This window comes from Apteryx rowi, unplaced genomic scaffold (assembly GCF_003343035.1).
Source record: "Apteryx rowi isolate R43461 unplaced genomic scaffold, aptRow1 scaffold_41, whole genome shotgun sequence".
NCBI lineage: Eukaryota > Metazoa > Chordata > Aves > Apterygiformes > Apterygidae > Apteryx > Apteryx rowi.
Window position 1 is genome coordinate 3,798,371 of NW_020450621.1, and position 22,702 is coordinate 3,821,072.

A 22,702-nucleotide genomic window follows, 5' to 3' on the forward strand; every position below is an offset into this window, starting at 1 on the left:
GATAGATGAAACTTTCTAACCAGCAGAAGAATGACATTCTTGAATAGCCTTCCAAACTCGAAAGTAGGGGCAAGGAGCCTACATTGTTTCTAGATGAAGCCTGATAAGTTTATGGAAGGGATTTTATGACATGACAGGAATTATCTTAGAGTGAAAAATTAAATTGTGGGATAATGGGCCTTGAATGTTTCATTTGCTAGTATCTCTAGAAGAGTGTTAAAAAGAGAGATCATTCGTTCTTGATTCTCTTTATTGCATTATGTTTTATCCTCCCCATGCTCGACAGCTTTAGTTAGTTGTCTAAAGGAATCACAATTTTTCTTTTCCCTCTAATGCAAACCTGGGCTTTTGGGATGGGTGAAGGAGTTCACTTTCCCCTGGAGCATTCTGTTTTGGCTAGAAGCAGGATCTGGATCAGATGCGCTTCTTTTCTAGTGGCAGAACACCCTTGTGGGCCTGTATCTTGCTTATGTGTTCACAGTAAAATGTTAATTGAACTTGGAACCACACAGTGTTTTGCCCTTATCTGGACCATCAGGACCCTATGAACTTTTTGCCTTCCTTTATGGGATAAGGTGTGTGTTCACCTAGGCTCATCTAGGAATTTTACTTTTAAAAGCCCTGTAGGTGTAGGGAGAGCAGGTGGATGTTTAGCTACTTTGGTCACTGATACCATTACCTGAGATTGTAGGTGATCAGACCCAAAGACTGTTATCGATCCCCTAGTCCCACGTTCCTATGTAGAGAGAGTGATCATGAATGTTATATCCGTGATCTATGTCCTGTAGATACTGGGGCCTCCTTCAGGGCTACGGTGTGAGTCCTTTCTTCAGCCTGTGAATGGTTCAGTAGTCCACCCTAAAGGGCACAGCTGCCATAAGACAGTCAGTTAGTGACCCACCTCAGGGTGATCTCAAGTCCAGTGCAGAGACCAAGAACTTGGGTTCATCATGCCATCCTCCCTCATTTGAAGTGGAGACCTACATCTCCTGCAGTGTAGGACACCACTCTGCTGTGAAACCATGGGTTATGTCTTTTGCCTCAAGATGGTTCCCATTTGTAAAAATTATTTAAATATATGCCAAATTAGAGAGAGACTGAGAGGGGCTCCCTCCTTGCCAGTCCTGGGCTGGTTGTGACCACATAGTCTGGTCCCATGGTCCATACAATGCTGAGCAATTCAGCAGGATACTGAAGAACATCCCAGGCTTGCCTACGCTAGATCTGGCAACTCCATGGGAGCAAGGAGATGAAGGGTGCTTGAGACCTAGAGAGGGAAGAGCTGAGTCAGAGTCTTTCACATAAGTCCTACAGCCACTTCATATTTGTGGCAGCCCTACCCGTGTCCCGCTCTTGGTTTCCAGTTGCAGTGTCTGTGATCCAAATTTGCAACACTGCACTTTTCAGAAAATCAGTTTGCCCTGGAGACCTTTGCAGGGTTCAACACTGACCACAGCTGTGGCTGGGGAATATAATGCACAGGAAAGGGAGAATCCCCTCACAGTACAATCCTAGAGCCACTGTCCATCAAGATAGTGGGCTAGTGTCCACTGTCCACCCCATGCTCTGCAGCCAGAGTCCTACTTCAAGCCTGACATCATGGGGACCCAATGTCTGTAAAGTATCCCTAGTCAGGGACTCAGAGAGCTGTTTTTTTCCCACTCATGAGCACAAATGATGTCCACATGCTGGCAAAGGGCCAACTATGCTGTTTCTGAGAACTCTCGTGCCTGTGGTAGAAGATGTAATGGCTCTGAAGTGGGGCCATGATATGCTGTGGAGCAGGCCTGAAGGCTGAACAACACTTTGTTCCTGCATGTGAGATCTCCTTTCTGTTCCTTTTAATGATCCTTGTACCAATCATGTGGTTGCAGGCACTTTCTATTGACCTTTCTCTATATTAAAGTGCATTTTGAAGTCATCAATAAACACAAGAAGACAGGCTATGCACCCCAGTTCCCCATGGGGCTGGATTATTAACAGCTGTTACTAATGGGCAGCTTTGTTAATTTATGTAGTGCCACTGGCTTGCACAAGATGCATACTGAAGCCCAGATGCTTTCTAGCTGTCAGAGTGATACCAGGGCACAGCTGTCCTCTATGCAATAGAAGTACAGCTGGTGCAGCTGCTGCCTGTGCTGGCAGCAGTGGGCTGGAGAGTCTGGTCCAGCCAAATTTGCTTAGTAGTTTCACTAGGCCTTGACTGAGGGGATGCTGGGGTCAACAGCGATCAGCAACAAGCCTTGCCTTTCCTGGCTTCTTCCTTTGGAGGGGCAGCCAAAGGCACAGAGGGTCCATGTTGCAAAGTTTAAATGCAAAGTTGGATGTGACCTCTTTGCCAGACATATTCTAATTCAGTGTTCAGTCCCATGACGACAGGGTTAGAGAGGCAACATTCAGAGCCTTTCTGGGCCTGGCTCACTCAACATACAGGTCCACTCCATAGTCTGGCTCAGGTTAATCCCTGCTGCAATGGAAATCGCATCCCCTGGACATGAGTCCTTTGCCAGCAGACTGGGATATTTCCCAAAAGCCTGCTAGGTCAGTCTGTGGCCTTTCCCACCCACTGAAAGCTCGCTGTGCCAGCTTAAGCTGGCGAGGTCCCTATGATGGACAGAAGGACTGTCCAAGGCCAGCAAACTGGTTTTGCTTCCAGCTGCACTCCTGTTTCAGAATTGCCTTCATCACTTTATTAATAGTGTTTGTCACTGTGGCTTTTGTTTCTTCCCCTCCTTCTGGCATCTAATAAAGAGGCATGGGTCCAGTTTGCACTCATTTTCCATTTCAGATCTCTGCCATGTTTTCTTTCTTTTAGAAAGATTTTGTTTATTACTTTTCTAAAATGTAACAAAATAAGAGAGACAAAGATCAGACATAACCGCAAATGCAGCAAAATTAGGACACGGTTAAACGATGCAGCAATAACCAAAGACATTCAAATGACCTTCTGCAAGAGAAGCCAATGCTTGCTTGCAGAAATAAGTGGGAAGGCAGCTGCTGGTAGGGGTGAAAGTGTGACCAGGGAGTCTTTTGGGGGTGACCCATCACAGTCAGATCGGCCCGGTGGCAGCGATGCCACACTCCATGCATGGGAAGAACTTCATTTTGAGTTGGGCTCCACTAGCATTTAGCAGACATTTTGGGGAGGGAGCAACACTGGGACATGGACATGTTGCACAAAACCAGTGCAAAGGGTATATCTATGCTGTGTAATGCCACACAGGCAGGAAAAACAGAGATAGGTGAGGAGAGTGCCTGAGCTGAGCTATTGGACTATGTGGGTTGAGTGACCTGAGGTAGTATCTTTGTTTGGCACTGCATGGCCCCTCACAGACAAACCAGCCTCAGGAGAAGTATGTCCACACTTCTGGTAGAGGACATCATTTTTCTGAGCTCAGAAGAGTTTTTCATTTCAGTGATTTTTTTTTTTTTCCAAGGATCCAAGCAGTGTTATGAGCAAACTCAGCATGGATTTGGACACTTATGTCCACGAACTCAGGAAGCTCAGCATCAGGATGGATAAACATGCTATATGGCCTGGCCACAGGAACCCTCTGCACWTTTGAAATGAGCAACCTGCCTATTTTGTAATCATCATACCCATGACATGGCTGTAGAAGCATTAACAGTGTCAGTCTTAATGGTAACAGTGATACTGGTATTGTCAGGTACCAAGCTGCAGTTCCAAAGACCAGGGATTTCCATTTCACTAGAAAAGTTGAAAAATATGAGATTTAATCTGAGCTGGATTCAAACCAAATTCTGAAAATAGCACTGTTTCCTTCAAATTAGGAGTGTGATTTGTCCTGTGTAAACAGTCCAGGTTACAGTGTCACTAATAGAAATAGCTAATTGCTAAAGAATTATAAATAAAACAAAATCAAATTAAATAATAGTTTAGAAAAAAAGTGCTACTTCTATCACAGGCCTCATCCTGTCTGTGTCCGTAGCCCATCAAGGCTGCACAGCACTGCTACTGGGAATGTAGCTCTCTCCAGGTATGCCAGGCCTTGTGTCCAGTGTCTGAGCAGTATCCACTGTGATCCAAGCATCATCAGCCCCAGCTCACAGGGCTCATGAGTCAGACTTGGGCAATTCATGAGACTAGCCTAAAAGCAGTTTTACAAACAAAACCAACAGCAATAACAAATTTGAGGTTGATAGCTGCTTTTTGAGCCTTTTCAGCATACTTAGAACATTGCCGTTTATTTTAAGATTTTTAAGTTTATTTTAAGATTAATTTAAAAACGACAAGCATGGCCTAGATTCATAAAGAGAGGCTGAATATAATACAGAACTATTTGTATGTGTTGTCCAGTCAAGCTATAGTAGTATTTCTGTGGACTGTTTTGACAGGCAACAGCCTGGTAGACATGAGCAGTGCTAAGAACTAGAGCGTATAGGCCAGGTGGCACATGAACTGCAACCCTTAAGTACTTCTAATCTCAAACCAAATGCAGAAACCACAACAACAGCTGACTAAACTCAAAGTACTTGCAGCAGAAGGCAGTAGTACAACATCCCATGCAACAAGAGCCTGTAGCCCTTTCACCTTGTCAAGCCCATGGTCAGGGCAAAGGCTATGGCTGACTGTGTATATTGTGGCTCAACTCCTAACCTAACTTCTCCATCCACTACACTGTGTCTCTGGGGACTGCCAGAGGAGGGTTGTAGGTTTGGCCTGCTGGGCATCTGCATCTCTTTCTCCATTCTGAGGTTAATTTGCTGAAAATCCAGTTCAAACATTGTGTTTCAAATTCAATCACACCTTCAGTCCTGGAACTAAAGGTCCTGTTGCCTTCATACTGGAGACTGGCTGAGACTGTCTCAGCTCATTGCTTTGCATTCCTGGGGCCACTTGTCCCAAAGATGGCAGGGCACAGCTCAGTGGGGAAACAGGTTGTGAAGGGAGAATGGGACACTGAATGAGGCTGGCTGCAGTGGCATGGAACTTGTTCACAGGAGTCAGGGAACACCACAGTCTGGGAGCCAATGGAAAAGGTCACTATGGAAAAGTGATGGAATCTCAGTACATCTCAGCAGTCACAACATAGCATTAGGCAGTATGCTGTCTGCAGGAAGGCCAAAGTAGCAACCATCAGAGAAAGCTGCCCAGGGTCTGTTGTCTATACCTGTCTATGTTGTTGGCATGACCAGACCTGAGTGAGGTCTAGAACAGGAGTCGAGACAGCTGGAGTGTTCAAGCTCCCACGCCATTAACATGAACACTTGTCCTCTGTCCTTGCCATCCAGAAGTGAAAGTTTGTTTCTATGGTTCCTGTAGTCTCACTGCTCAGGCAGACTCTGCTCCTTTTTTAAAAAACTTTAATTCTTTTACCCTTTGTGGATGACTCTGTTTTTCCTCCTTCTCCTTTGGACTGTTTTCTGCACGTATCTGGAGCACAGCACAGTGTCCCAGCATTATCACCACTATCCATCCATTACACCGCTATCAATCACTCACACTGCTCATGTGGATGGGTTCTGTTAGCAGCATGCTGGCTACAGGAACATCTTTTCCCAGACAGTGCCAGGAGCTATGGCTGTCTCCATGCCAATACAAAGCTTGTGTGGAGGAGCAGTGGTGCTGTAGGAGGAGGTGTCAAGGACCATCAGCATAAAAGGAGTATCCTCATCACCCCATCTCAGCACCAATCTTATCCACAATCACATGACCCCCTCTGAAGAGCCTCTCTCTTCCCGCTGATGACACAAGGGAGCACTGGAGACCATCTCTGGAGTAGACATCTAAGTATGGTGCCTAAAGGTCACAGAGTGAATACCCACCATGCAGAGAGGTTTTCTAATATTCCCAGCTCTCTCAGGTACCTTGAGAGACAAGTGATGAGAATGTCACTCCTGACCACATCAGTGATGATGTGCCCCCTCTGGTGCAGTATGTGATATGTGGAGGACTTGCGTGCTGGCTGCCAAGTGACCAAGGCTGTGATAAATGCCATTCAGACCAAAGAAAGAATTTGTTCCAAACTGCTGTGAATGAAGATACTCCAAGCAAAACCTCAGAGCTGATCCAGTGGGGTGGACACCCTAGGATAAGCAGTGGAAGCAATACAGAGTGCCCATTGTCTCAGCTAAGGTTAGATCTCTTCATTTGAGTTGATCACCCTGACTCTCCTTACAGCCTGTGGTGAGAAATGGGTGCTTTAGGGAGCAGATCATCTGCCTTGTTTTTCAGCCCACAGGCAGGCCTGGTGACCATGCCCTAAAAATGCCTGGTTTCTCTGGCGAATGTGAAGGGATCTGAGAGTGCCTTGCTCCAAAGGCTGAACTTACACGTCCAGATGTGTACCTTCGGATGGAAGCCAACTCTAGAAACAGCGCTCAGAGCTGCACTGGGTCTATGACCCAAGACACTCTGTTCTCAAGGCCCTTGATGTTTACTGGAGACTGTTGGTGTTTTGGGTCAGATCAGAGAGCTGGCAGTGGGCACCACTTTGGATTCTGCACAGATGTCAGCTGAGGGAGTTTGTATAGCACAGGCATCCTCCCGGTTCCTAAGAGAAGGCTCGTTGTTTAACAAAGGTTTCAAGCCATTACCTTTGGGAAGGCTAATACTGACCCTGTATTTCTCTCAAAATCACAAGATCTTGAAGAAGCAGGAGGCAGACATGGAACAACAGCAGTCCTTTGCCATTGCCTTTTTCATACAGTTTATCAATCAGAAATGTCCTTGTTATAGACCAACTAATGCCCCATGGACTCACCCCAGATCCCACCTGTACTGCATATGCTGCCAGGCATGCCCATTTATCTCATGTTCACAGGCACTCTGCTAGGCAGAGAAGGAGATATGAGCAGCTTCATTTTTGCAGGTACTGCAAGCAGGAAGAAAAAGAGGGCTGACAGCTCTTTTGGATGTCCTGGTGGTAGTAAGAGTGCATCAGTGTGCTGCCCTCCAGGAAGTCATACACTTCCTGCCAAACTGTCAAACTCCAGCAACATCAATGTGCCAACCCATCGCCCCAGCAGCCTCACTTTACTCTGCTGGTCCCCACCTGCTGCCACATCAAACCCAAGTCATTAGCCTCATTTTTAAGGCTCCTCTCAATTCTGATATTTTCTATTTGTCTTCCCTTGCTGCCATATCCTTTCCTGGGCAATACCTGCAATGCTGTGTACGATGTGTCCTCCCTCAGCTAATAGGTTAGCCCCTGGGTGCTACTACAATATACTAAAGTGTTACATTACTGGGGTCACATCAGCTTGCCTGTGCTGCCAAGGTGGCTTGAGGGAGTCGCGGTCCTAGGAAGGGCTTTGGGTGCCAACACATGTGCTGTGGACATGGATGCGCAAGCATGGAGTGAGTTCTCTAGGAATTTGCACCAGTGAATCCGTTCATTATGAGACTAAATCAACTTTAAGATGAATCATTTAAGAAGCGTAGCACTTGCATCAGTCTGGTTTTGTCCCAGATATTCTTGGCCTATTTACAGGACTGTCAGAAAGGTGGATCTTGGGAGGATCTGGTGTAATAACCCGTTTCCTAATCACCACTTCCTCTACTATTTTTCACCACATAAAGCTTCATTCTACAGACAAACAAAGGAGAAATCACTCCTTTTCAAAATAGCTTAGGGGAATGGGGCTGAGGCCAGAACTGAGATGTTCTCCTGAGAGCAGGCACTGTCTCTCATCATTCTCCACAGACTGAAGGCCAGGCCCTGTCCTGGATGAGGACAGCTGACACTTTCCATCACAGGGATCTTTGCTGCCTTCTCAGGCCACATAGCCTTTGGGCAGCTTGGAGCAGATATCAGCACTGGGAATTTGGAGGCTGGGAAGCAGATGCTATCCTAAAAACCCTGGGGGTAGAAAGAGTTGGCAAACCTCGCTGAGACTGGGGATCACAGTGTGACCAAACACTAGGCAAGCTTGCCTTGAGTGAAGATTTTATGGTATCATGTTTGCATAGCTCTGTTCATTGGTTCTTGGCTTTGGCTCCACGAAGGGCTTACTCAAAAAGGTACATGGAGTAGTTTCTCAGTGGAAGGAGTGTATCCAGGCTTGCAGGAGGCTTCTCTTGGTTTGTTTTCTATTCACTGGGGAAGTTCTCTGGCTGCCTTTCCAGGCACTCCTCCTGAGCTGCAGCTCCTTGTGTGGAGGTTGAAGTGGTGAGTAGGTCACTTCTCTAGGCCATGGGAGGAATGTGCAACTCTGTGGGAAACAGCCTGTAGGCTCTATACAGTGCCATTATACTCAGCTCTGCTTCCTTGAGGAGGCATGAGGGAGTTCAGTAAAGGAAATCATCCAAAGAGGACATGGTCTGAGAAGGAAAACAGCAAGATAATAGCAGTGGTACATTCCCTGGCAGTTCCAGGATGGTCTGAGTACCAAAGGTCCTTGGTTGTTTTGGGTGCAGGGGCTAGCGGTCAGAGAGTTGTCTTCTCCCTTGCCAAACATGACAGGGATCTGAGGAGGGCCTGATAGGGTTCCTGTTGGAGCTTGTATGAAGCAGGGATTGATCAGTATCTGCAACAAGTAGCTGCAGTGCAAATGTCCATGGGACATTTGCCCACGGGAACCCAGAGCTCCTCTCACTGTCTGAGCACTGTAAACATCAGCTAAAACACACTAAGTCCATGTTTAGTGAGATTGTTTTATCAGCAACATTCCTTTGAGCAGAAGCCCAGGAATACAAACACRCCACAGCAAACACGTGAAGAATTTGATAAGGCTGAACTGCATCTCTGAACATCTCTCTCCTGGTTTTTCTCTGTGGGTATTTAAAGTTTTATGGTGGGTCAGGATTGCTTAACAGGCACTGCACATGCAATGGCACTAAATGTATTTGCTTCCATTCAACCTCTGATAGAGCAAACAGGAAAGCAGGGGAGGATTTAGATGAATCCAGTGTCTGAGGAAGTATAAACTATGTTTGTTCCACGCTTGCATCCAACAGATGGCTCAGGGAAGAGGTGAGAAGGTGGAAAGTGAATAAGACTAGACATATGGGTCCACGCTGGTCTGGGAGTAACTGTGCAGATCATCAAAACCATCAATGTTACATCATGGTAACCTAAGGGGGAGCTGTCATTCATCAGGCCAATTCTAATGGAGGTTAAGAAGCAAAGTGTGTTCCAGGGTTCTGTGCCTAATACTATGTAGGCTACAGGCACGAAGCAAGTGCTTAGGTGGGGGTGTCTCATACCTTTAGAGATGCCTCAGGTCCAGCTTCCACTCCAGAGGATGTGGGTCTTCCATAGGCCCTGCACAGTTTCTGCCAGCCAAGCAGGGATATCTCGCATACCCTGGGGCATCTCAAATGGTGCTAGAGGTCTCTGCTCAGGCACCGGAATTGAGTCTGGAGCCCTGCAGGCTTAACACGACATATACCATTGTAGAAGGACACTCCACCTCCTTTTCTGTCTCTTCCCCTTCCCCACAGCCTTTAACTCCTGCCCTGGCTTTGAGGCAAAAATGACTTCTCTCCAAAGTCAAAGGGACATTCTATATCCAACATTAATTTTATTCATGTTTTATGCCAATGTCATTGCATAATTTCTCAAGCTCTCCTAGAATAGAAGCACAGTATATCTTTGATCTCCCATCATATCCTCCTGCTCCCCCAAGCAGGCTCCTGTGCTCAGGGTCCACCCAACTGGAGAGCTCACAGGACACAGCTATGGTCTGTGCTGTGATCATTGGGTGTCTGTGGCAAGTCACTTACTCTTTCTGGGTTGCTGAGATGTATTTGCATGACTGCAATGACACCAAATAGAGGGAGAAGGGGCTGTTCTTGTGTTAAATCTCATATCAGGGCACAAGAAGGGTCTTGTTCTGTTCCAATGGGTGGCAAATTATATTTCTGGTGTGCACCTTGGCACCAAGGTCTCTCTCTGGAAGCTGGAAAGAAGCTTGATCCAGGGATGTACTTGCCATGTGAAAACCTGAGATGTGGAAGAGAACTGTCAAGACCCAGATAAGGGACAGTGAGTTTTTCCATTAGGGGATTTTCCAGGCAAACATTTTTTTGTTGAAAAATGAGCTGCTGAAGCCAAAACTTCTCCGAGAGAAAAAATTGAAGTTTTTCCCCGTTTTCAAAATCACATTTCATTTCCATGTTTTAGTTTATTTCTACTAAGAGGAGGTTAAAAACATTAAAGATTGAAGTGAAGTAAAGTTATACAAGGAAACCTTCCGAGTGACCTGATCCACATGTTTTTCTCATGCTTGTGTTGCAACAAGTTGGAGAATTTAGCATCTTGCCCCAATTTGCAATAAGGGAAAATTACAAAAATCACAAAAACTTCTTTAGTGTGGGAAAACAGCTTCCTCCCAACTCTGACAAATTCAGAGCTGCCTGCAGAGCCTGAGGTGACATGTATGTGGGAGGACTGTGTGCTTGAGCTCTTCCTCCAGTTAATGCTGGATGATTTCACAACAGCACTTCTGCAAAGCCTGAGTAGCACCAAGGGCCCACAGTCTCAACTTCCCCAGAAAGACCAAACCTTTGAGAGGAGACAGCGCAGACTTTTTAAAATACTGTATGCAAAAAACCAGCTAGCCCAGGGCTTTATACTTTTTCTGTGGGAAAAAAGTTGCAACTGATTCTGGAAATCCATAATAGCAATTCTGAATCATGTTGAACATGCAGCTGTCAGAGACCRTGTGACAAGCCAGGCAGGGCAATGCAGAGTGGATGTGGAGAATGCAACATTGGGCACTGATGGATGATGGAATTGAGCCCAGCCCCCAGAACAATGTGTCCCCACCTCTGATAACTACAGTACAACCACCAGCGCACTGAAAGGTAGCCTTGCTTTAGCACAACTAATTGTCACAGCCATGTTAGGGGATAGTATCAGATATCCAGCTTACGTTCATGATGGTTTTGCAAAGCCATGGAAAAAGCTCTCTGGCTGCTCCCAACTCCATCAGCTGGCCTGCAGGTAAGAGGTAGTGGTCAGCCCTGCAAAGGGACAACTAAGGCAGACTGGATGAGGACAGTGACAGCTCAAGGTTTGGCCCTGAAGTTCAGCAGTTTTCTGCTATGATACTACTTGCAGGTTGCTGAAAGTGGGCTGGGAGCTGCCAGGTGCCGGGGAGTTACAGACAGAGCTCAGCAGAGGTGGGCAGTGCCGGGCAAGCATGGAAGGGGAGGCTGGAGGGCACAGCAGACACAGCCATCCCACCAGCCCTTGCCATGAGTGATGATGATAACGGGCATCATGTCTTCTTCCTGCTAGGCCAACTCCAAGGCAGAGTTGGCCTTACAGAGCTTCCCCCCAGGCAGAAGCCAGGTTCCTTGGTGAGGTTATGCCAGCAGTGTGGTGAGGCATGCTGAAGCCTGAAAGCAAATCAGAAAACTCATTTGCACAGACAGCCACACCCTGGGCTTAGGCYCATGCTTCTCGTCAGGGATGTGGCTGTGCTACACTTGCCTCAGTTTCTGGTTTCAGAACCCMGTATCTCCATCCAGAAACTTTCATTCCTGAAAGCAGAACAATATGCTTTCTGAGTTTCTCTGTAGCACTTGAAGAGAGTACAGGACCTCCCAGGGCTACAGACTGGCACAATCCTCAGTCTATATCTCCCCCAGCAGGACAGATTCAAAAAAGTGCACACTTTCTAATGGCATTGGCTGCTTGGGAGATGGGAGAGCAGGGCAGTGGGAGAGAAGCAGTCTGTTTGGATGTGCTGCTAACGTCTTGGTTATCTGCTTTCTCAGTGAGAAGAGTTGTGATAAAAACAGTTCAGAAAGATGTCCAGAGCAGTTAATCTCTAGGGGAGGGCCAATGTAAATCATCTGCATCAGAGCCCCAAACTCAGCAGCAGCAGGCTATAGGGAGATGAACTGATGAAAGTCACTGGGGAATGAGAGAACCCCCTGAGCTGCTTTGACTTAGAGTAAAACAGGAGGGCTGATGGAGATGCAATGTCCCTGGGGTGTACAGGAGATGGGGTTGAGTCCCTGCGAGTTTCATCCTCTCCTCTCGGTAAAGCTCAAGGAGTATGTAAGGTGGTGCCATGGGTTGCATGACCTGGCTATGCACAACAGGGAGGCATGGGGAGCCTGGTGCCGTGCACTGACAAAGCCAAGGGGTCCAAGAGATCTGTGAGCTCGAGGGCAAGTGCAACCTGGTAGGGATGGTCAGATACTTCACAAGGCCCTGCATGACCCCTCCTGGCCAGCTGCTGCCCTAGAGACAGTCAGGAGAAGAGTCCACCCAGCCTGCCCAGGCTGTCCCCTCTGTCCCACAGTCACAGGGCTGACACAAGGCTGAGCAGCTGCCTACCCTATTCCAAACTCACTAAGTACCAAGCTCAACATCCATTTCCAGCCTTCAGGGACCAGGGGCTTCATGCCCCTTTGTGCTTTTTCCCTCTTCTTCTCCCCATTTGAGCTGAAGGTCTGTGTTCTCATGCCTTCAGCTTTTACCTGAAGAGCACAGGAAAGTGGCAGCGGGATGCAAGCATTACATCTGTCAGAAAACCTGTGCCTTTCCTGTGAAGTCATTTAAGAGATGAAGTCACTCGCCATTGTTGATCCACACTGATTTACACCAGAAAATGATCTGACCAGATGTTTTAGTTGTGGTGCTTGATCAACAGGGGTAACTGTCAGAAGACCCTGGATTTATATGTGAGCCAAAGTGCTTGGGGAAGAGATGCAACCAGGCCCCACCATTCCCCACCTGAGACTTTATGGATGGGCAAGTACATCTAGGGGGAAGCAAATACAATCCTCGTCCATGCTACATTGTTCTCTGCACCGAGGGAAAATAGAAACCAGGAACAGAGCCTTTGCTCCAGAGAATCTCCAGTGTCTTACAGGGAAGCACCCATGAGCTACCATGGTAGTCCAGCTTTATGAATTTAATATTTATAGGCAGAGAGAAACGGGACATGGCCTGTGCTGTGTATAGCCTTTCAATTTATGAGTTGGCAGCAGTGGTTGATGGGAGATGTGCTCTGAGGCTCAAAAGTGTGCTTAAGCTTTGTAAATACAATCAGTTCAGGCTAAAGTGAGTGAACAATGTGGAATGTTTTGAGGCCAAATTTGACTTCAGAAAAAAAAAAAAAAAAAAACACCATTGAGCCAGTGGTACTTGAGTGTGTTGTGAAAGCATGCGTCTCTGGGGTTGCAGCATGACCTCCTGGCTCAGAGAGTAAGGACCCCAGTACACTCACTGCAAATTAAAATGTTGCATATGCTCTGAGCGCAAAAAGATTGTACACAGTGACTGTAAGAAGCCTTCCTGAAATGCTCTTGCCTCTGCTGGTGGTCTTGCAGCTTCAACACTGGATGTCTGGCTCATGCTCTCTATTTTTCAAAAGCATTAACAATCATAATCCATATAAAACTGTCATATTGGTTCAACATGTACGTCACCAAAGCCCTGACTAATTTATCAAAGATTTAGTGTTCAGTTGAACAAAGTCTCATTTTTGTAAGCAGATGTAGTTTGCTGGATTGTCCTGTCATCACCCACTGTTTCCACTGGAAAGATGCATCATATCAGCAACTTCTAAAAGTTAAAAAAAGTACATTTTGAAATAGTAAAGTAAACACTTATTGCATGTTCCACGTTAGTCATGAATTAAATAGAGAGCTTAGGAGATAATGCTGCTTGTGATGAAGTGAGACTGCAGTATTACAGCCACTGGTGGATGGATGTACAGCAGATCGGTTGCCTATCGCAGTGATGATGATGGTGCAGTGCACAGCAGTCACACCACTAGAAAGGAGATCATGAGCTGCCCAAAGGAGCTAAAATTGCTCAAGTAGAGGTGGAAATTGAAAATGCCAGTTCAAAGATGTGTCATGCAATGCAGCCCTGGCTTGTCTGGATGATTGCTGGGCTGTGTCCAGTGCATAGTGATATGCAGTATGCAGAATGTCAGATTTTGATAGAAATAGATGAGCACAGGAGATGGCTGCAAAGGAAAGTGGGAAGAAGGCAGTGGTACCATGCATGGGACATGGCTTGACAGACAGAAGGAACARACTGGTGCAAGGGGTTTTCCCCAGGTAAGGACTGAGTTTTGATCAGATTCAGTTCTGCATTTTGGTTCAGAGCACAGACACCAGGGCTAGGTATGGACACAGTCTGTCCCAGGGGCTGCACATGGGGGCCGTTTGTGTCCCCTCTGRGATGTAATAAAGTGACAGAGACACCCTAGGAACATACTTCCTGGCCAGTGCACTCAGAATCTCTCTCAGCAATGAAAGCAGCATAAAGCAAAATGGGATGGCTATGCTATCTGACCTGCTGCCAGTGGGAGACAACTCTGTGTGAGCGGTGAGGATAGGTTGGAGCAGACAGTGAGATGGATGGGGATGAGAGAGCAGATGGCAAAGTCCGTGCGGGTACAGGGTAGGAACAGGGGTGTGAGAAAGTCCTGGCATATGCAGTGTGGAGGAGATGGTATCGTATACAATGCATTATCCTTACTTCCTTTTACAGTAAATTGGTAACTTTTTTGTATTAAATAAGATTTTATCACTGAATCAATCTTGCACTTTTCTATTCTTGTTCTCTACAAATGACCTTTTTTAGCTCTCCTCAGCTCTTTCCTGATGGGACTCATTAGGAGCTGGTGCTGATTTTAACAGGCATTCACTTTCACTTATCATCTGGAGATTTTTTTTTGGACAATACTTTGTTGAAACAGTCCTTGCAGCTTTCTGGTGCTGTGCTCAGTATCAGCAGCTCCTCCAGGGTCGTGTGCCTGCATCCCACAAAGACATTTGATGTAAGCAGTATCTTTCCCCTCCCAGTCTCCAGTGAGATATGAGTGTCATCAAAGGAAGCACCACCTGCCCAGATGCTTTGTAGATGTACAACTCGAACTTGCAGAATTTCTTGAGATTGTTCGTGATATATTTTCCCAAACACCACATAAACCACAGAGTASAGCAATGTGGTAAACAATGAAATAAACAATTCCTCTCATCCCACAAAAACTCTCAAAATTTTACCTGATCTGGTTGAATTCTTCTTAAGGGCTACCAGATGTGTTTCTTAGTCACAACTTTCATGTCAAAGAATAGTCTCTGCATGGATATTTTATTTTGCAGACTATTTGTACACTGGCTGGCATAAAAACTAGAAGGGAGTTCGTACTCATTATTCTGTGCAATGCTATTAACAGCCTCTTCTGTGTTGTATGCAATTATTTCCATCGCCCATTTTGCTCAGCTAACCAGACCATTATGTTAAGGAAGACTGTTCACATTTATAGATCTGTTCTGTATTTCTAACAGTTCAAGAGCTCTCTCACCTGGGTACGCTATGACTTTTTTTTTTTTCATTACACCCCTGGCTTTCTGCAAATATTCTGTGCTTATGGGTGCAAATTCTTCCAGAGAAGCATCCAAGGGTGCAGACCCAGCAGACAAGGTGGACAGCATCACACAACAATAAGGAATACCGAAGTGTTTCCCTGAAATGTTTTTAACATGGGACAACAGATGGAATAATGGTCTGTGATTTAATTGTTTCACGAGTGTCAGTTTTTGTTCTTTCTTCAAAGGGCCTATTGGGCACTTAGTCCTTACCTACTCCTCTTTTCTTCCAGAGGTAGCTTTGGTATTCAGTCCTCTACCTGATCATTCAAAGTGGAGCAGCCAGAATCTGGATCAGTCCCTTCAGACACGGTGATGAATGGTGTGATCAAGCAGGATCGCTCGGACCAGAAAAGTACACCAAGTGGAAATGAAGAAGAAAAGGCACCCAAAGAAAAGGCTGCCAGTGAAGTGAGAGATAGCACCAAGCTCCAGCCACCACCCTTTGCGGAGAGGAAGAACGGTAAGTTCAACGTCCGGTGGTGTCAAGAAAGGGGAAGTGAGTGTACACAGAAACTGGATGCATGCTGGTTTAGCATCTCTAGCACATGCTGGGCTTGGGGGATGGCTCAGCATTATTTCTGCATGGTGCTTTTGAGGATGCTTCTTATGGGAGCATGTTAAGATTTAATGGAAGTGGCTCCTTAGCTCAGTATTTCTGTATTAGCCTTAAATGCTGTTGTCGGACTTGAGGCAGTTGCCGTGTTCTTTGCAAACCAAGTTTTTGGTACAATTATGGCTGAAATGTAGCAATTCAGGGTCCTGGGAATAGACTGTTGTTCTGACTGTAGAAGCGGGATTTTCTGAGGAATTAGGGTGACCTGAAGTTTGTCACTGGAGAAGAAAAGGCACTGATAGCTCTGTTGTGCTCTCACAGAGCACTGACAGCTTATTGTCTTCAGCAAAATTACTTCAGTTCTATGTAACAGAGAGCAGAATTTGGTCTGGGCTTCTGCAAGGATCATTTGTGTTTCCATGGCTATGGGTCCAGAAACTGGTCTTATTGTCAGGTGTTGATCCAGATTTCAGTGGAGATATGTTGGAGGAAACCTGACGAACAGTGAGAAGAAAACACAATTCAGCCTGTGCAAAGCATGCTCAGGCTCGGAGTTGTTTGCCATTTCTTTCAGGCAACTGTGTAATATATGAAATGAAGAAAATTCCTTTTGTACACTCTAAGGCTTTCAACATTAAGTCCTCAAAATATCATGTAATGTGAAAGTGCAGCTTGAAGGCACTATTTTTGCTTTGCGTCTTTGATTGTTTGCATTATCGTACAGGACCCCATTTTTCTCAATCACTATAAATCAGAAATAATCCAAATGATGTCATCATGGCAATGTGCTGGTGTCAGACTGGAATAACACAGCAGAGAATCAGGCCCAGAGTCTGCCCATAGTCAGCTTAAGTCACATCAAGGAATGCATTTCTTTTTCCAGTCCCAGATATCAAAGTATACCTAAGATAACATGATACCAAAGGGGAAGACAGTGTAGACTTGTAAAGGGGAAGTGTTAAGGCTGGTTTGTGAAGCATRATATCACACTTACCATTTTTTCTATGGATTTTGCATTTTTCCTTTTTGCATTCATTTCCCCACTTGGTTTTTCTCATAGAAAGGCAAAGAAAGAAAAATCTTCAGCTGCCCATAGGCAAAAGCTGCCCTCAAGCATGACTGGCAGGCTCTGCACTACRAACATGTAGACAACAACTGCATTAAGTGCATGTAGTACAGCAAGCATCTGCCTTGCAGCTGATCTCTGTGCCTGGGGTTCATGCCCTGCTTACAACTGTCAGCTTGACAGTCTAGGCGCGATACAGCTCCACCCTTGCGGCCCCTCTAAGCCGGGTCGTTTGCAAAGTCTGTAAGCGAGAAAAGCCTCCCACAGTCTGGGCATCACTCCAGCTCTTTGCTCTCCTCCTTTTGCTGTTTTTCCCTTTCTTTTGCATATTTAGACAGTACAGGAGCTCAGCTCTTTTTYTGGGCCCGCATGACCCACTTGGGAACAGCTGGCTCCCTTCATCTCACATCATCCCAAGAGTTGGCAGGCCTGCCAAGTGTCACGCATCTCGTGTGGCACTCAGGCCTTCCTTTGATGTCACATTCTCCTTTGTGACAGCTCCTACAGGGCTGATGAAACAGCTTGATAAACTCCTGGCTTGGGAGATGAAGAGTGGCTTCTCCCACTGCAGTGCAGCCTGTCCTCCTTAGTGGTATACAGCAGCCACCTGCCTTCGCCCTGTGAAGGCCAAGAAGACCTACAGTGAAGGGATCCCTGAGGAAGGTGTAGGTGAGAGCTCCTGGCTTGCCATGCTGCTCCTTACCTTATCCTGTTCCCTAGCCTCAAACCCTGCATTGCCCCCCATGCTCCTGCCTACCCACTGGTCACTCCCATCCTCACCCTCAACCACCCCGTCAATATATGGGGGCAGAGCAGTAGTGGGGAGCAGGGACCCACTGGTTAAGACTTGGATACTGAGGTAGACAGAGTGCCTGCAGAATAAGGTGGGGGAAAGGGATACAACTACCATCTTTAGGGACCTGTCAGGGCATGTAAGGCTTCCTGAACCCATTGAGTAGCTTGTCATGCCAGAACAGCTGATAACATTTTATTTCAAAGAGAAGCAAGTGCAGGTGTTACTACCTCCTCCCAGTCTGTCGCATCCCATCTGAGGAGACAGGGTGTACMCACCTCAAATAGGCATGCTTTGTCCCCTACCACCTTCCAGTTCAGGGCTGGTGATCTGTAGAAGCTTGATAGGTATCAGACAGACACCTGTCAAGGGCATTGTTCTTCAGGGAAGACTAGCTCCTGCATGAGTCTGAACTTTCAAACTGCAGCCTTTATTTGACTTAACTTTGATTTAATAAAAACAGTTTAGCTAAAATATTTTTAAATAGGAAAATAGTCTTTTTAACTCTTGTATTATTCAAAAATGGCTGAGGGGATTTCATTTAAATTTGTAAAAATAAATCACCTTTGAGCAAGCACAAAGCCCATWCAGCAGGACCTACAAAAAAACAAGGCCTGGATACATAGGTACAGGAAAATGGAGACTGTCACCTCTACAGTGAGCAGTATTCTTAACATCTGCTTGCCCAGTTCTACACCCTGGCCCTGCCCTGTTTCTTCCCCTCAGACTGCTTTTGCACCAAGATATACCAAGTGCAGCTCAGACTGTGCTGRCTCCCACAGCCCATGATGTTTATATGTTCAATGATATCTTCTCCTTGTAAGTTCTAGCCCACACTGGCCTGGGCTGGGCAGAGCTGTCTTGGAAGAGCCTAAGACAAACACATCTTYTGGTCTTCCTAAAGTCACCAGTGACATTAGGTTTGGAGATGAGATCTGCCTGGATCTCCCATCTTAGCCATCATGCAGGTTGAGTGCTAGTCCCATGGACTCTTGTGTAGGGCTGGCATCCAGAGCCAYGGACAGGCACTGTGCGCTCAGTACCGCAATGTCACCCCCCCCCTCAACCAATGCTCTACATAACTGTTTCGTCTGTGTATGTAGCGAGTCTCAAGTTCAGTGCATGGTGTCTCTCAGAGTGAGGACACTAGCTGTTCTGCTCACTCCTCTGTCCCTCCCAGAGTTGGTTTGCTTGCACACACCAGCCAAAGGTACAAAAAGCCATAGGATAGCACACAATGCAGTGGGCACACAGGCCCCTGCAGGGCACTGGGGTGCCTAGGAGCTGCCTCCCCGAGGTGCTGGAGCCTTCAGCCTGGGGATGATGAGGGCCAGTGTCTGCAMTACAAAATGTGAAATGGAGCTCCACTGTGCAGATACCAAAGGTCATCACACTCCGTTCCAGAGGTGCTTGGTATGAGTATCCTTCATAGGATCAGCCATCCACTCCTTAGTGCTAATTAATCAGTTTGGGGTCAGAGGTCTACAGGGCAACCTGAGCAAAAAAACCTGGATGCCCTGCTGGTGGGATAGCAGTTCCTGACAACCCCTAAAGCAGCCTTAGGCTYCATAAGCTGCTTTTCCTTCCTGGATCCATCTGAAACCCTCTCAGACGTTGTTCTTTCTGACACCAGGGCCTGCGGAAACACTCTGAAGCATCAGTGCTCCCAGAATCATTTTCTTCAGATGGTGATGGCTTCCCTCTCATCCCATCCCATCTCATCCCATCATGCTGCACTCCTGTACTTTATCCATCGCAGCTGCCATGGGAACAGCTGTATAGCACTTCTCTGTTTATCTTCTCTGGCTTGCATCAAGCCTATCTTTACCCTACTCATCCCCTATATGACTGAAGATACTGACTTCTCTGTACACCTTCCCTGCACTGGGAAGGCTGTGAGGATGCAGGTTCTGTGGATAACTTTGATCAAGCATGTCTCCCAGTGTCATTTTGGTCAGGTGGGTTTCAGCAAGAATTTCATGATATCACTTGTCATAAGAAAAGGGATCAGAGAACGTGCAAGAGCTACTTCCTATCAAACAGCTTGTCAAAAACTGTCTCAGTCCATGTGCTCACTGTGTGATGAAATAGGTGTCCCCTAGTACCATCCAAAGATAGCAAAGAGTTACTAACCCTCATTCTCTGTCCTATGACTCTGAGAGTCAGAKGTATTTCACTTAAGAAGATATCTAAATGGCAGTCATCCGGTCTGATCTGATGAGGTTTCTCTGCCCAAGAAGCCCTGCTCTGGGTGGGCTCAGTCCCCTATGGATTGACCCATTTCTCTCCAGTGACTTTCAGAGCTTAGATGACCAGCTCTTTAGGACACCCTTTACGAAACAGATTCAWCTCACCCATTTGTCTCCATAAATCTGGTTGGATCCAGTCTGGGTGCCTGAGTTTTATTATAGGTCGTGGATCTAGTGCACTGAGACCAGAGAGCTGTTTCTCTCACCCATATGTGGCCAGATGCCACTAACTGGCAAGCTGAATGAGATGGGTCCTACCGCTAGMGTTCAGACACTTGCGGTTAGGAGAGCTGAGTGGCCCTTTGTGCCTACTCCGGTTCAGCAGCATGATTGCTAACTGCTCATAATGTTTCCACATAGGTTCCCCATTGCAGGTTTGGAAAATAATGTAGTTAAACTCTTCTGTTTATTTGTGTAGTGAAATAGACCCTCTGACCACTGGCTCCTTTAGCCCCCTGCAACAAAAGGAAGGATTTTGAACTGCCCATCTGGTTTGCGTTTAATGTAATGTACAGAAAGGTTGCACATTTTCAGGGCCCTTGTTCATAAGTAGTAGATTGTACACCAGTTTATTACACAAATGGAGCTTTTATTGCTGGGCTTTGTTGAGCTGCCAGTTAGGATAAAAAAAATGTAATGTGCTTCATAAGCCCTATCAAAGAAAATTAGAAAGCATTAAATTCTTTTCAAACTATCAGCCATTGGTGAGCTGGTAATCAAATCCAGAAAGGCTGATCAGAGGTCAAGACTTTCTTGCTCTTGGTGTTTTTGAATCAATAATTACTATGAAAGTCATAYAAGTGAAACATAAAAAAAAAAAAAGAGCAGTCAGCACAACATCACAGTGCRTGGGCCAGAAGAGGTAAGATATCTACAAGTTTGGGGGAGTGAACCCAGATAGTCTCTGCTCAGTTCTTGTGAACATGTGTTTCAGTTTAAATGTATATTGCAATGGTTATTAAATTACTATCTAGTCCCAAACATAATCTAGCCCTTGTTCCACATAGCCAGGTAAGAGGTGTATCTGAAGGAAGATTTTCCAAATTACCTTTGAATCCAAATTAAATAAATACTGYAAATATTGTATTGAACCCAGGTGATAACTAATCCACAATGAAATATCAGCCTGCAGCCTTGAACCACACAGCCCAGTTTTAATGCCACTTAAATCAGAATGTAAGAACTAAAAGAATTCCAGGAATCCAATGATATAAACTGTATTTTTAGAACTGTGAGTGACTTGTGAGAGTGAAACATCGCAGTGACTAAAGATAGCACAAGCAAGGTTTTCCATGATTTATCGCAAGAACATTCACAGTAAGTTAAAGTCATCGAATGATGTGATAGCAGCACCTACATGTTGGCGTGTTTACAAGACAAGTCATTCATAACATATTTGTCACAGAGCAAAATTTCCATAACAGAGCTCTGAGCTGCGTCTTCCTCGCACAAGAGCCACACATCACTTTTCTATTAAGCCGCTGAGAGGTTCATTTGTTTTCTAGGATCTATTTTTTTCTTTAATGCAGCCAGGGAGGAACCCACCTGCCTGCAAGTTTCAGACGTCTCACAAGCTTTCAGTCTGGGTGAGTGATCAAAGCAACAGTGGCAGAAGAGGAAGATCTTGTGTTGACCCRGACTGGTTGTGCTCTCACCCTGTTTCTTGCTGGCCATTTGGAGTTCGGTTATCATTCTAATAGGCGTTTGTCAAACCCTGAGGTGCGACTGGTATTCCTCCCTGGGGAACTGAGTTGCTTTGTGCACCCAGAAGCCATGTAGGACCTTTCTTTACAAAGCAAAATGTGTACAGGGGTTATTTTAAGGATAAAGTCATGGCGAACATTTCCTGACACCTCACGATCAGTGTTGCTTTTGGCTCCTGGCCCTTGCTAGCTGCAGTTTGTAAGGGTAAAGGAACTGGCTCACGGGGAAGGGGCTACACCGCAGAACAGTTTTCTCTGTTTCTAACACACTTGGATGCTTTCAGGTAGCAAAGGCCTGGCACATGCAATCACCACACCACAGGCAGAAGTGACCCACCCTGCAAAGTACTTCGCCTCCCCCAGCCTCATACCTTGTACMCTAAAGTCACTCTGAGTCTTTTTTTCTCATGTATCAATATCTTGAGTTCCCCTCCTGGCACAAAACTACACTGAATGTGCAGGGGGCTCTGGCCATTTTTCCCAAGCTGAGTTCCCTTCTCTGCTGGATGAAGACATCACATTCAGGGTTAGGCAGGTGGCTAAGGAGACTGGAGTCTGTTCCTTTCTCCCTCCATCCCTCCACTAGCCATCTCATGGCATCCCTGTCCAGTCTCTACCCAAGAACAAGGCTGTGCTCAACTCTCTGTAACCTCCCGCACTGCCATGGTCGAGTATATGTGAGTCATTGTCATTTCTGATTTTCTTTTTCAGGTATCTTTTGAGATGTTTCTAAGAACAATTTTTGTCTCATTGTGACTCAAAGCTGCTGCTTTTTTTTTTTTTTAAGAAGTCAAACTGAACTGGAGACAGCCATTTGACATGATTCTTTTTGTTGTTCCATCTCCCCTGATTTTCTCACCAGGGTGTGCATCGAACCAGCTCCTAATATGCTTCCATGAGAGACCTGGTGCTGACGGTTATCTCAGCACTGGTTCTGCAAAAAACAATTCAGAAAAGCATGGTGCTGAGGCCTAATACTTATCCCATTATCTTCAGTGGGTGCACTCTTACAGGTAGAGTTACCT

At 46.0% G+C, this 22,702-nt stretch overlaps 1 protein-coding gene across 4 annotated transcripts in view; it reads left to right on the forward strand.

The window, feature by feature from the left end:
* Nucleotides 1-22,702, forward strand: part of MYOCD (myocardin) — a 279,089-nt gene that overhangs the window by 143,985 nt on the left and 112,402 nt on the right. For all 4 annotated transcript variants that reach the window (XR_003255188.1, XM_026075763.1, XM_026075765.1 and 1 more), the window contains one exon: nt 15,544-15,773. Coding sequence is in view for 3 of the 4 variants with exons in the window: in XM_026075763.1 (XP_025931548.1) it covers nt 15,626-15,773 (148 nt within the window). In the remaining variant the exon portion in view is untranslated. The remainder of the gene's footprint in view (nt 1-15,543; nt 15,774-22,702) is intronic.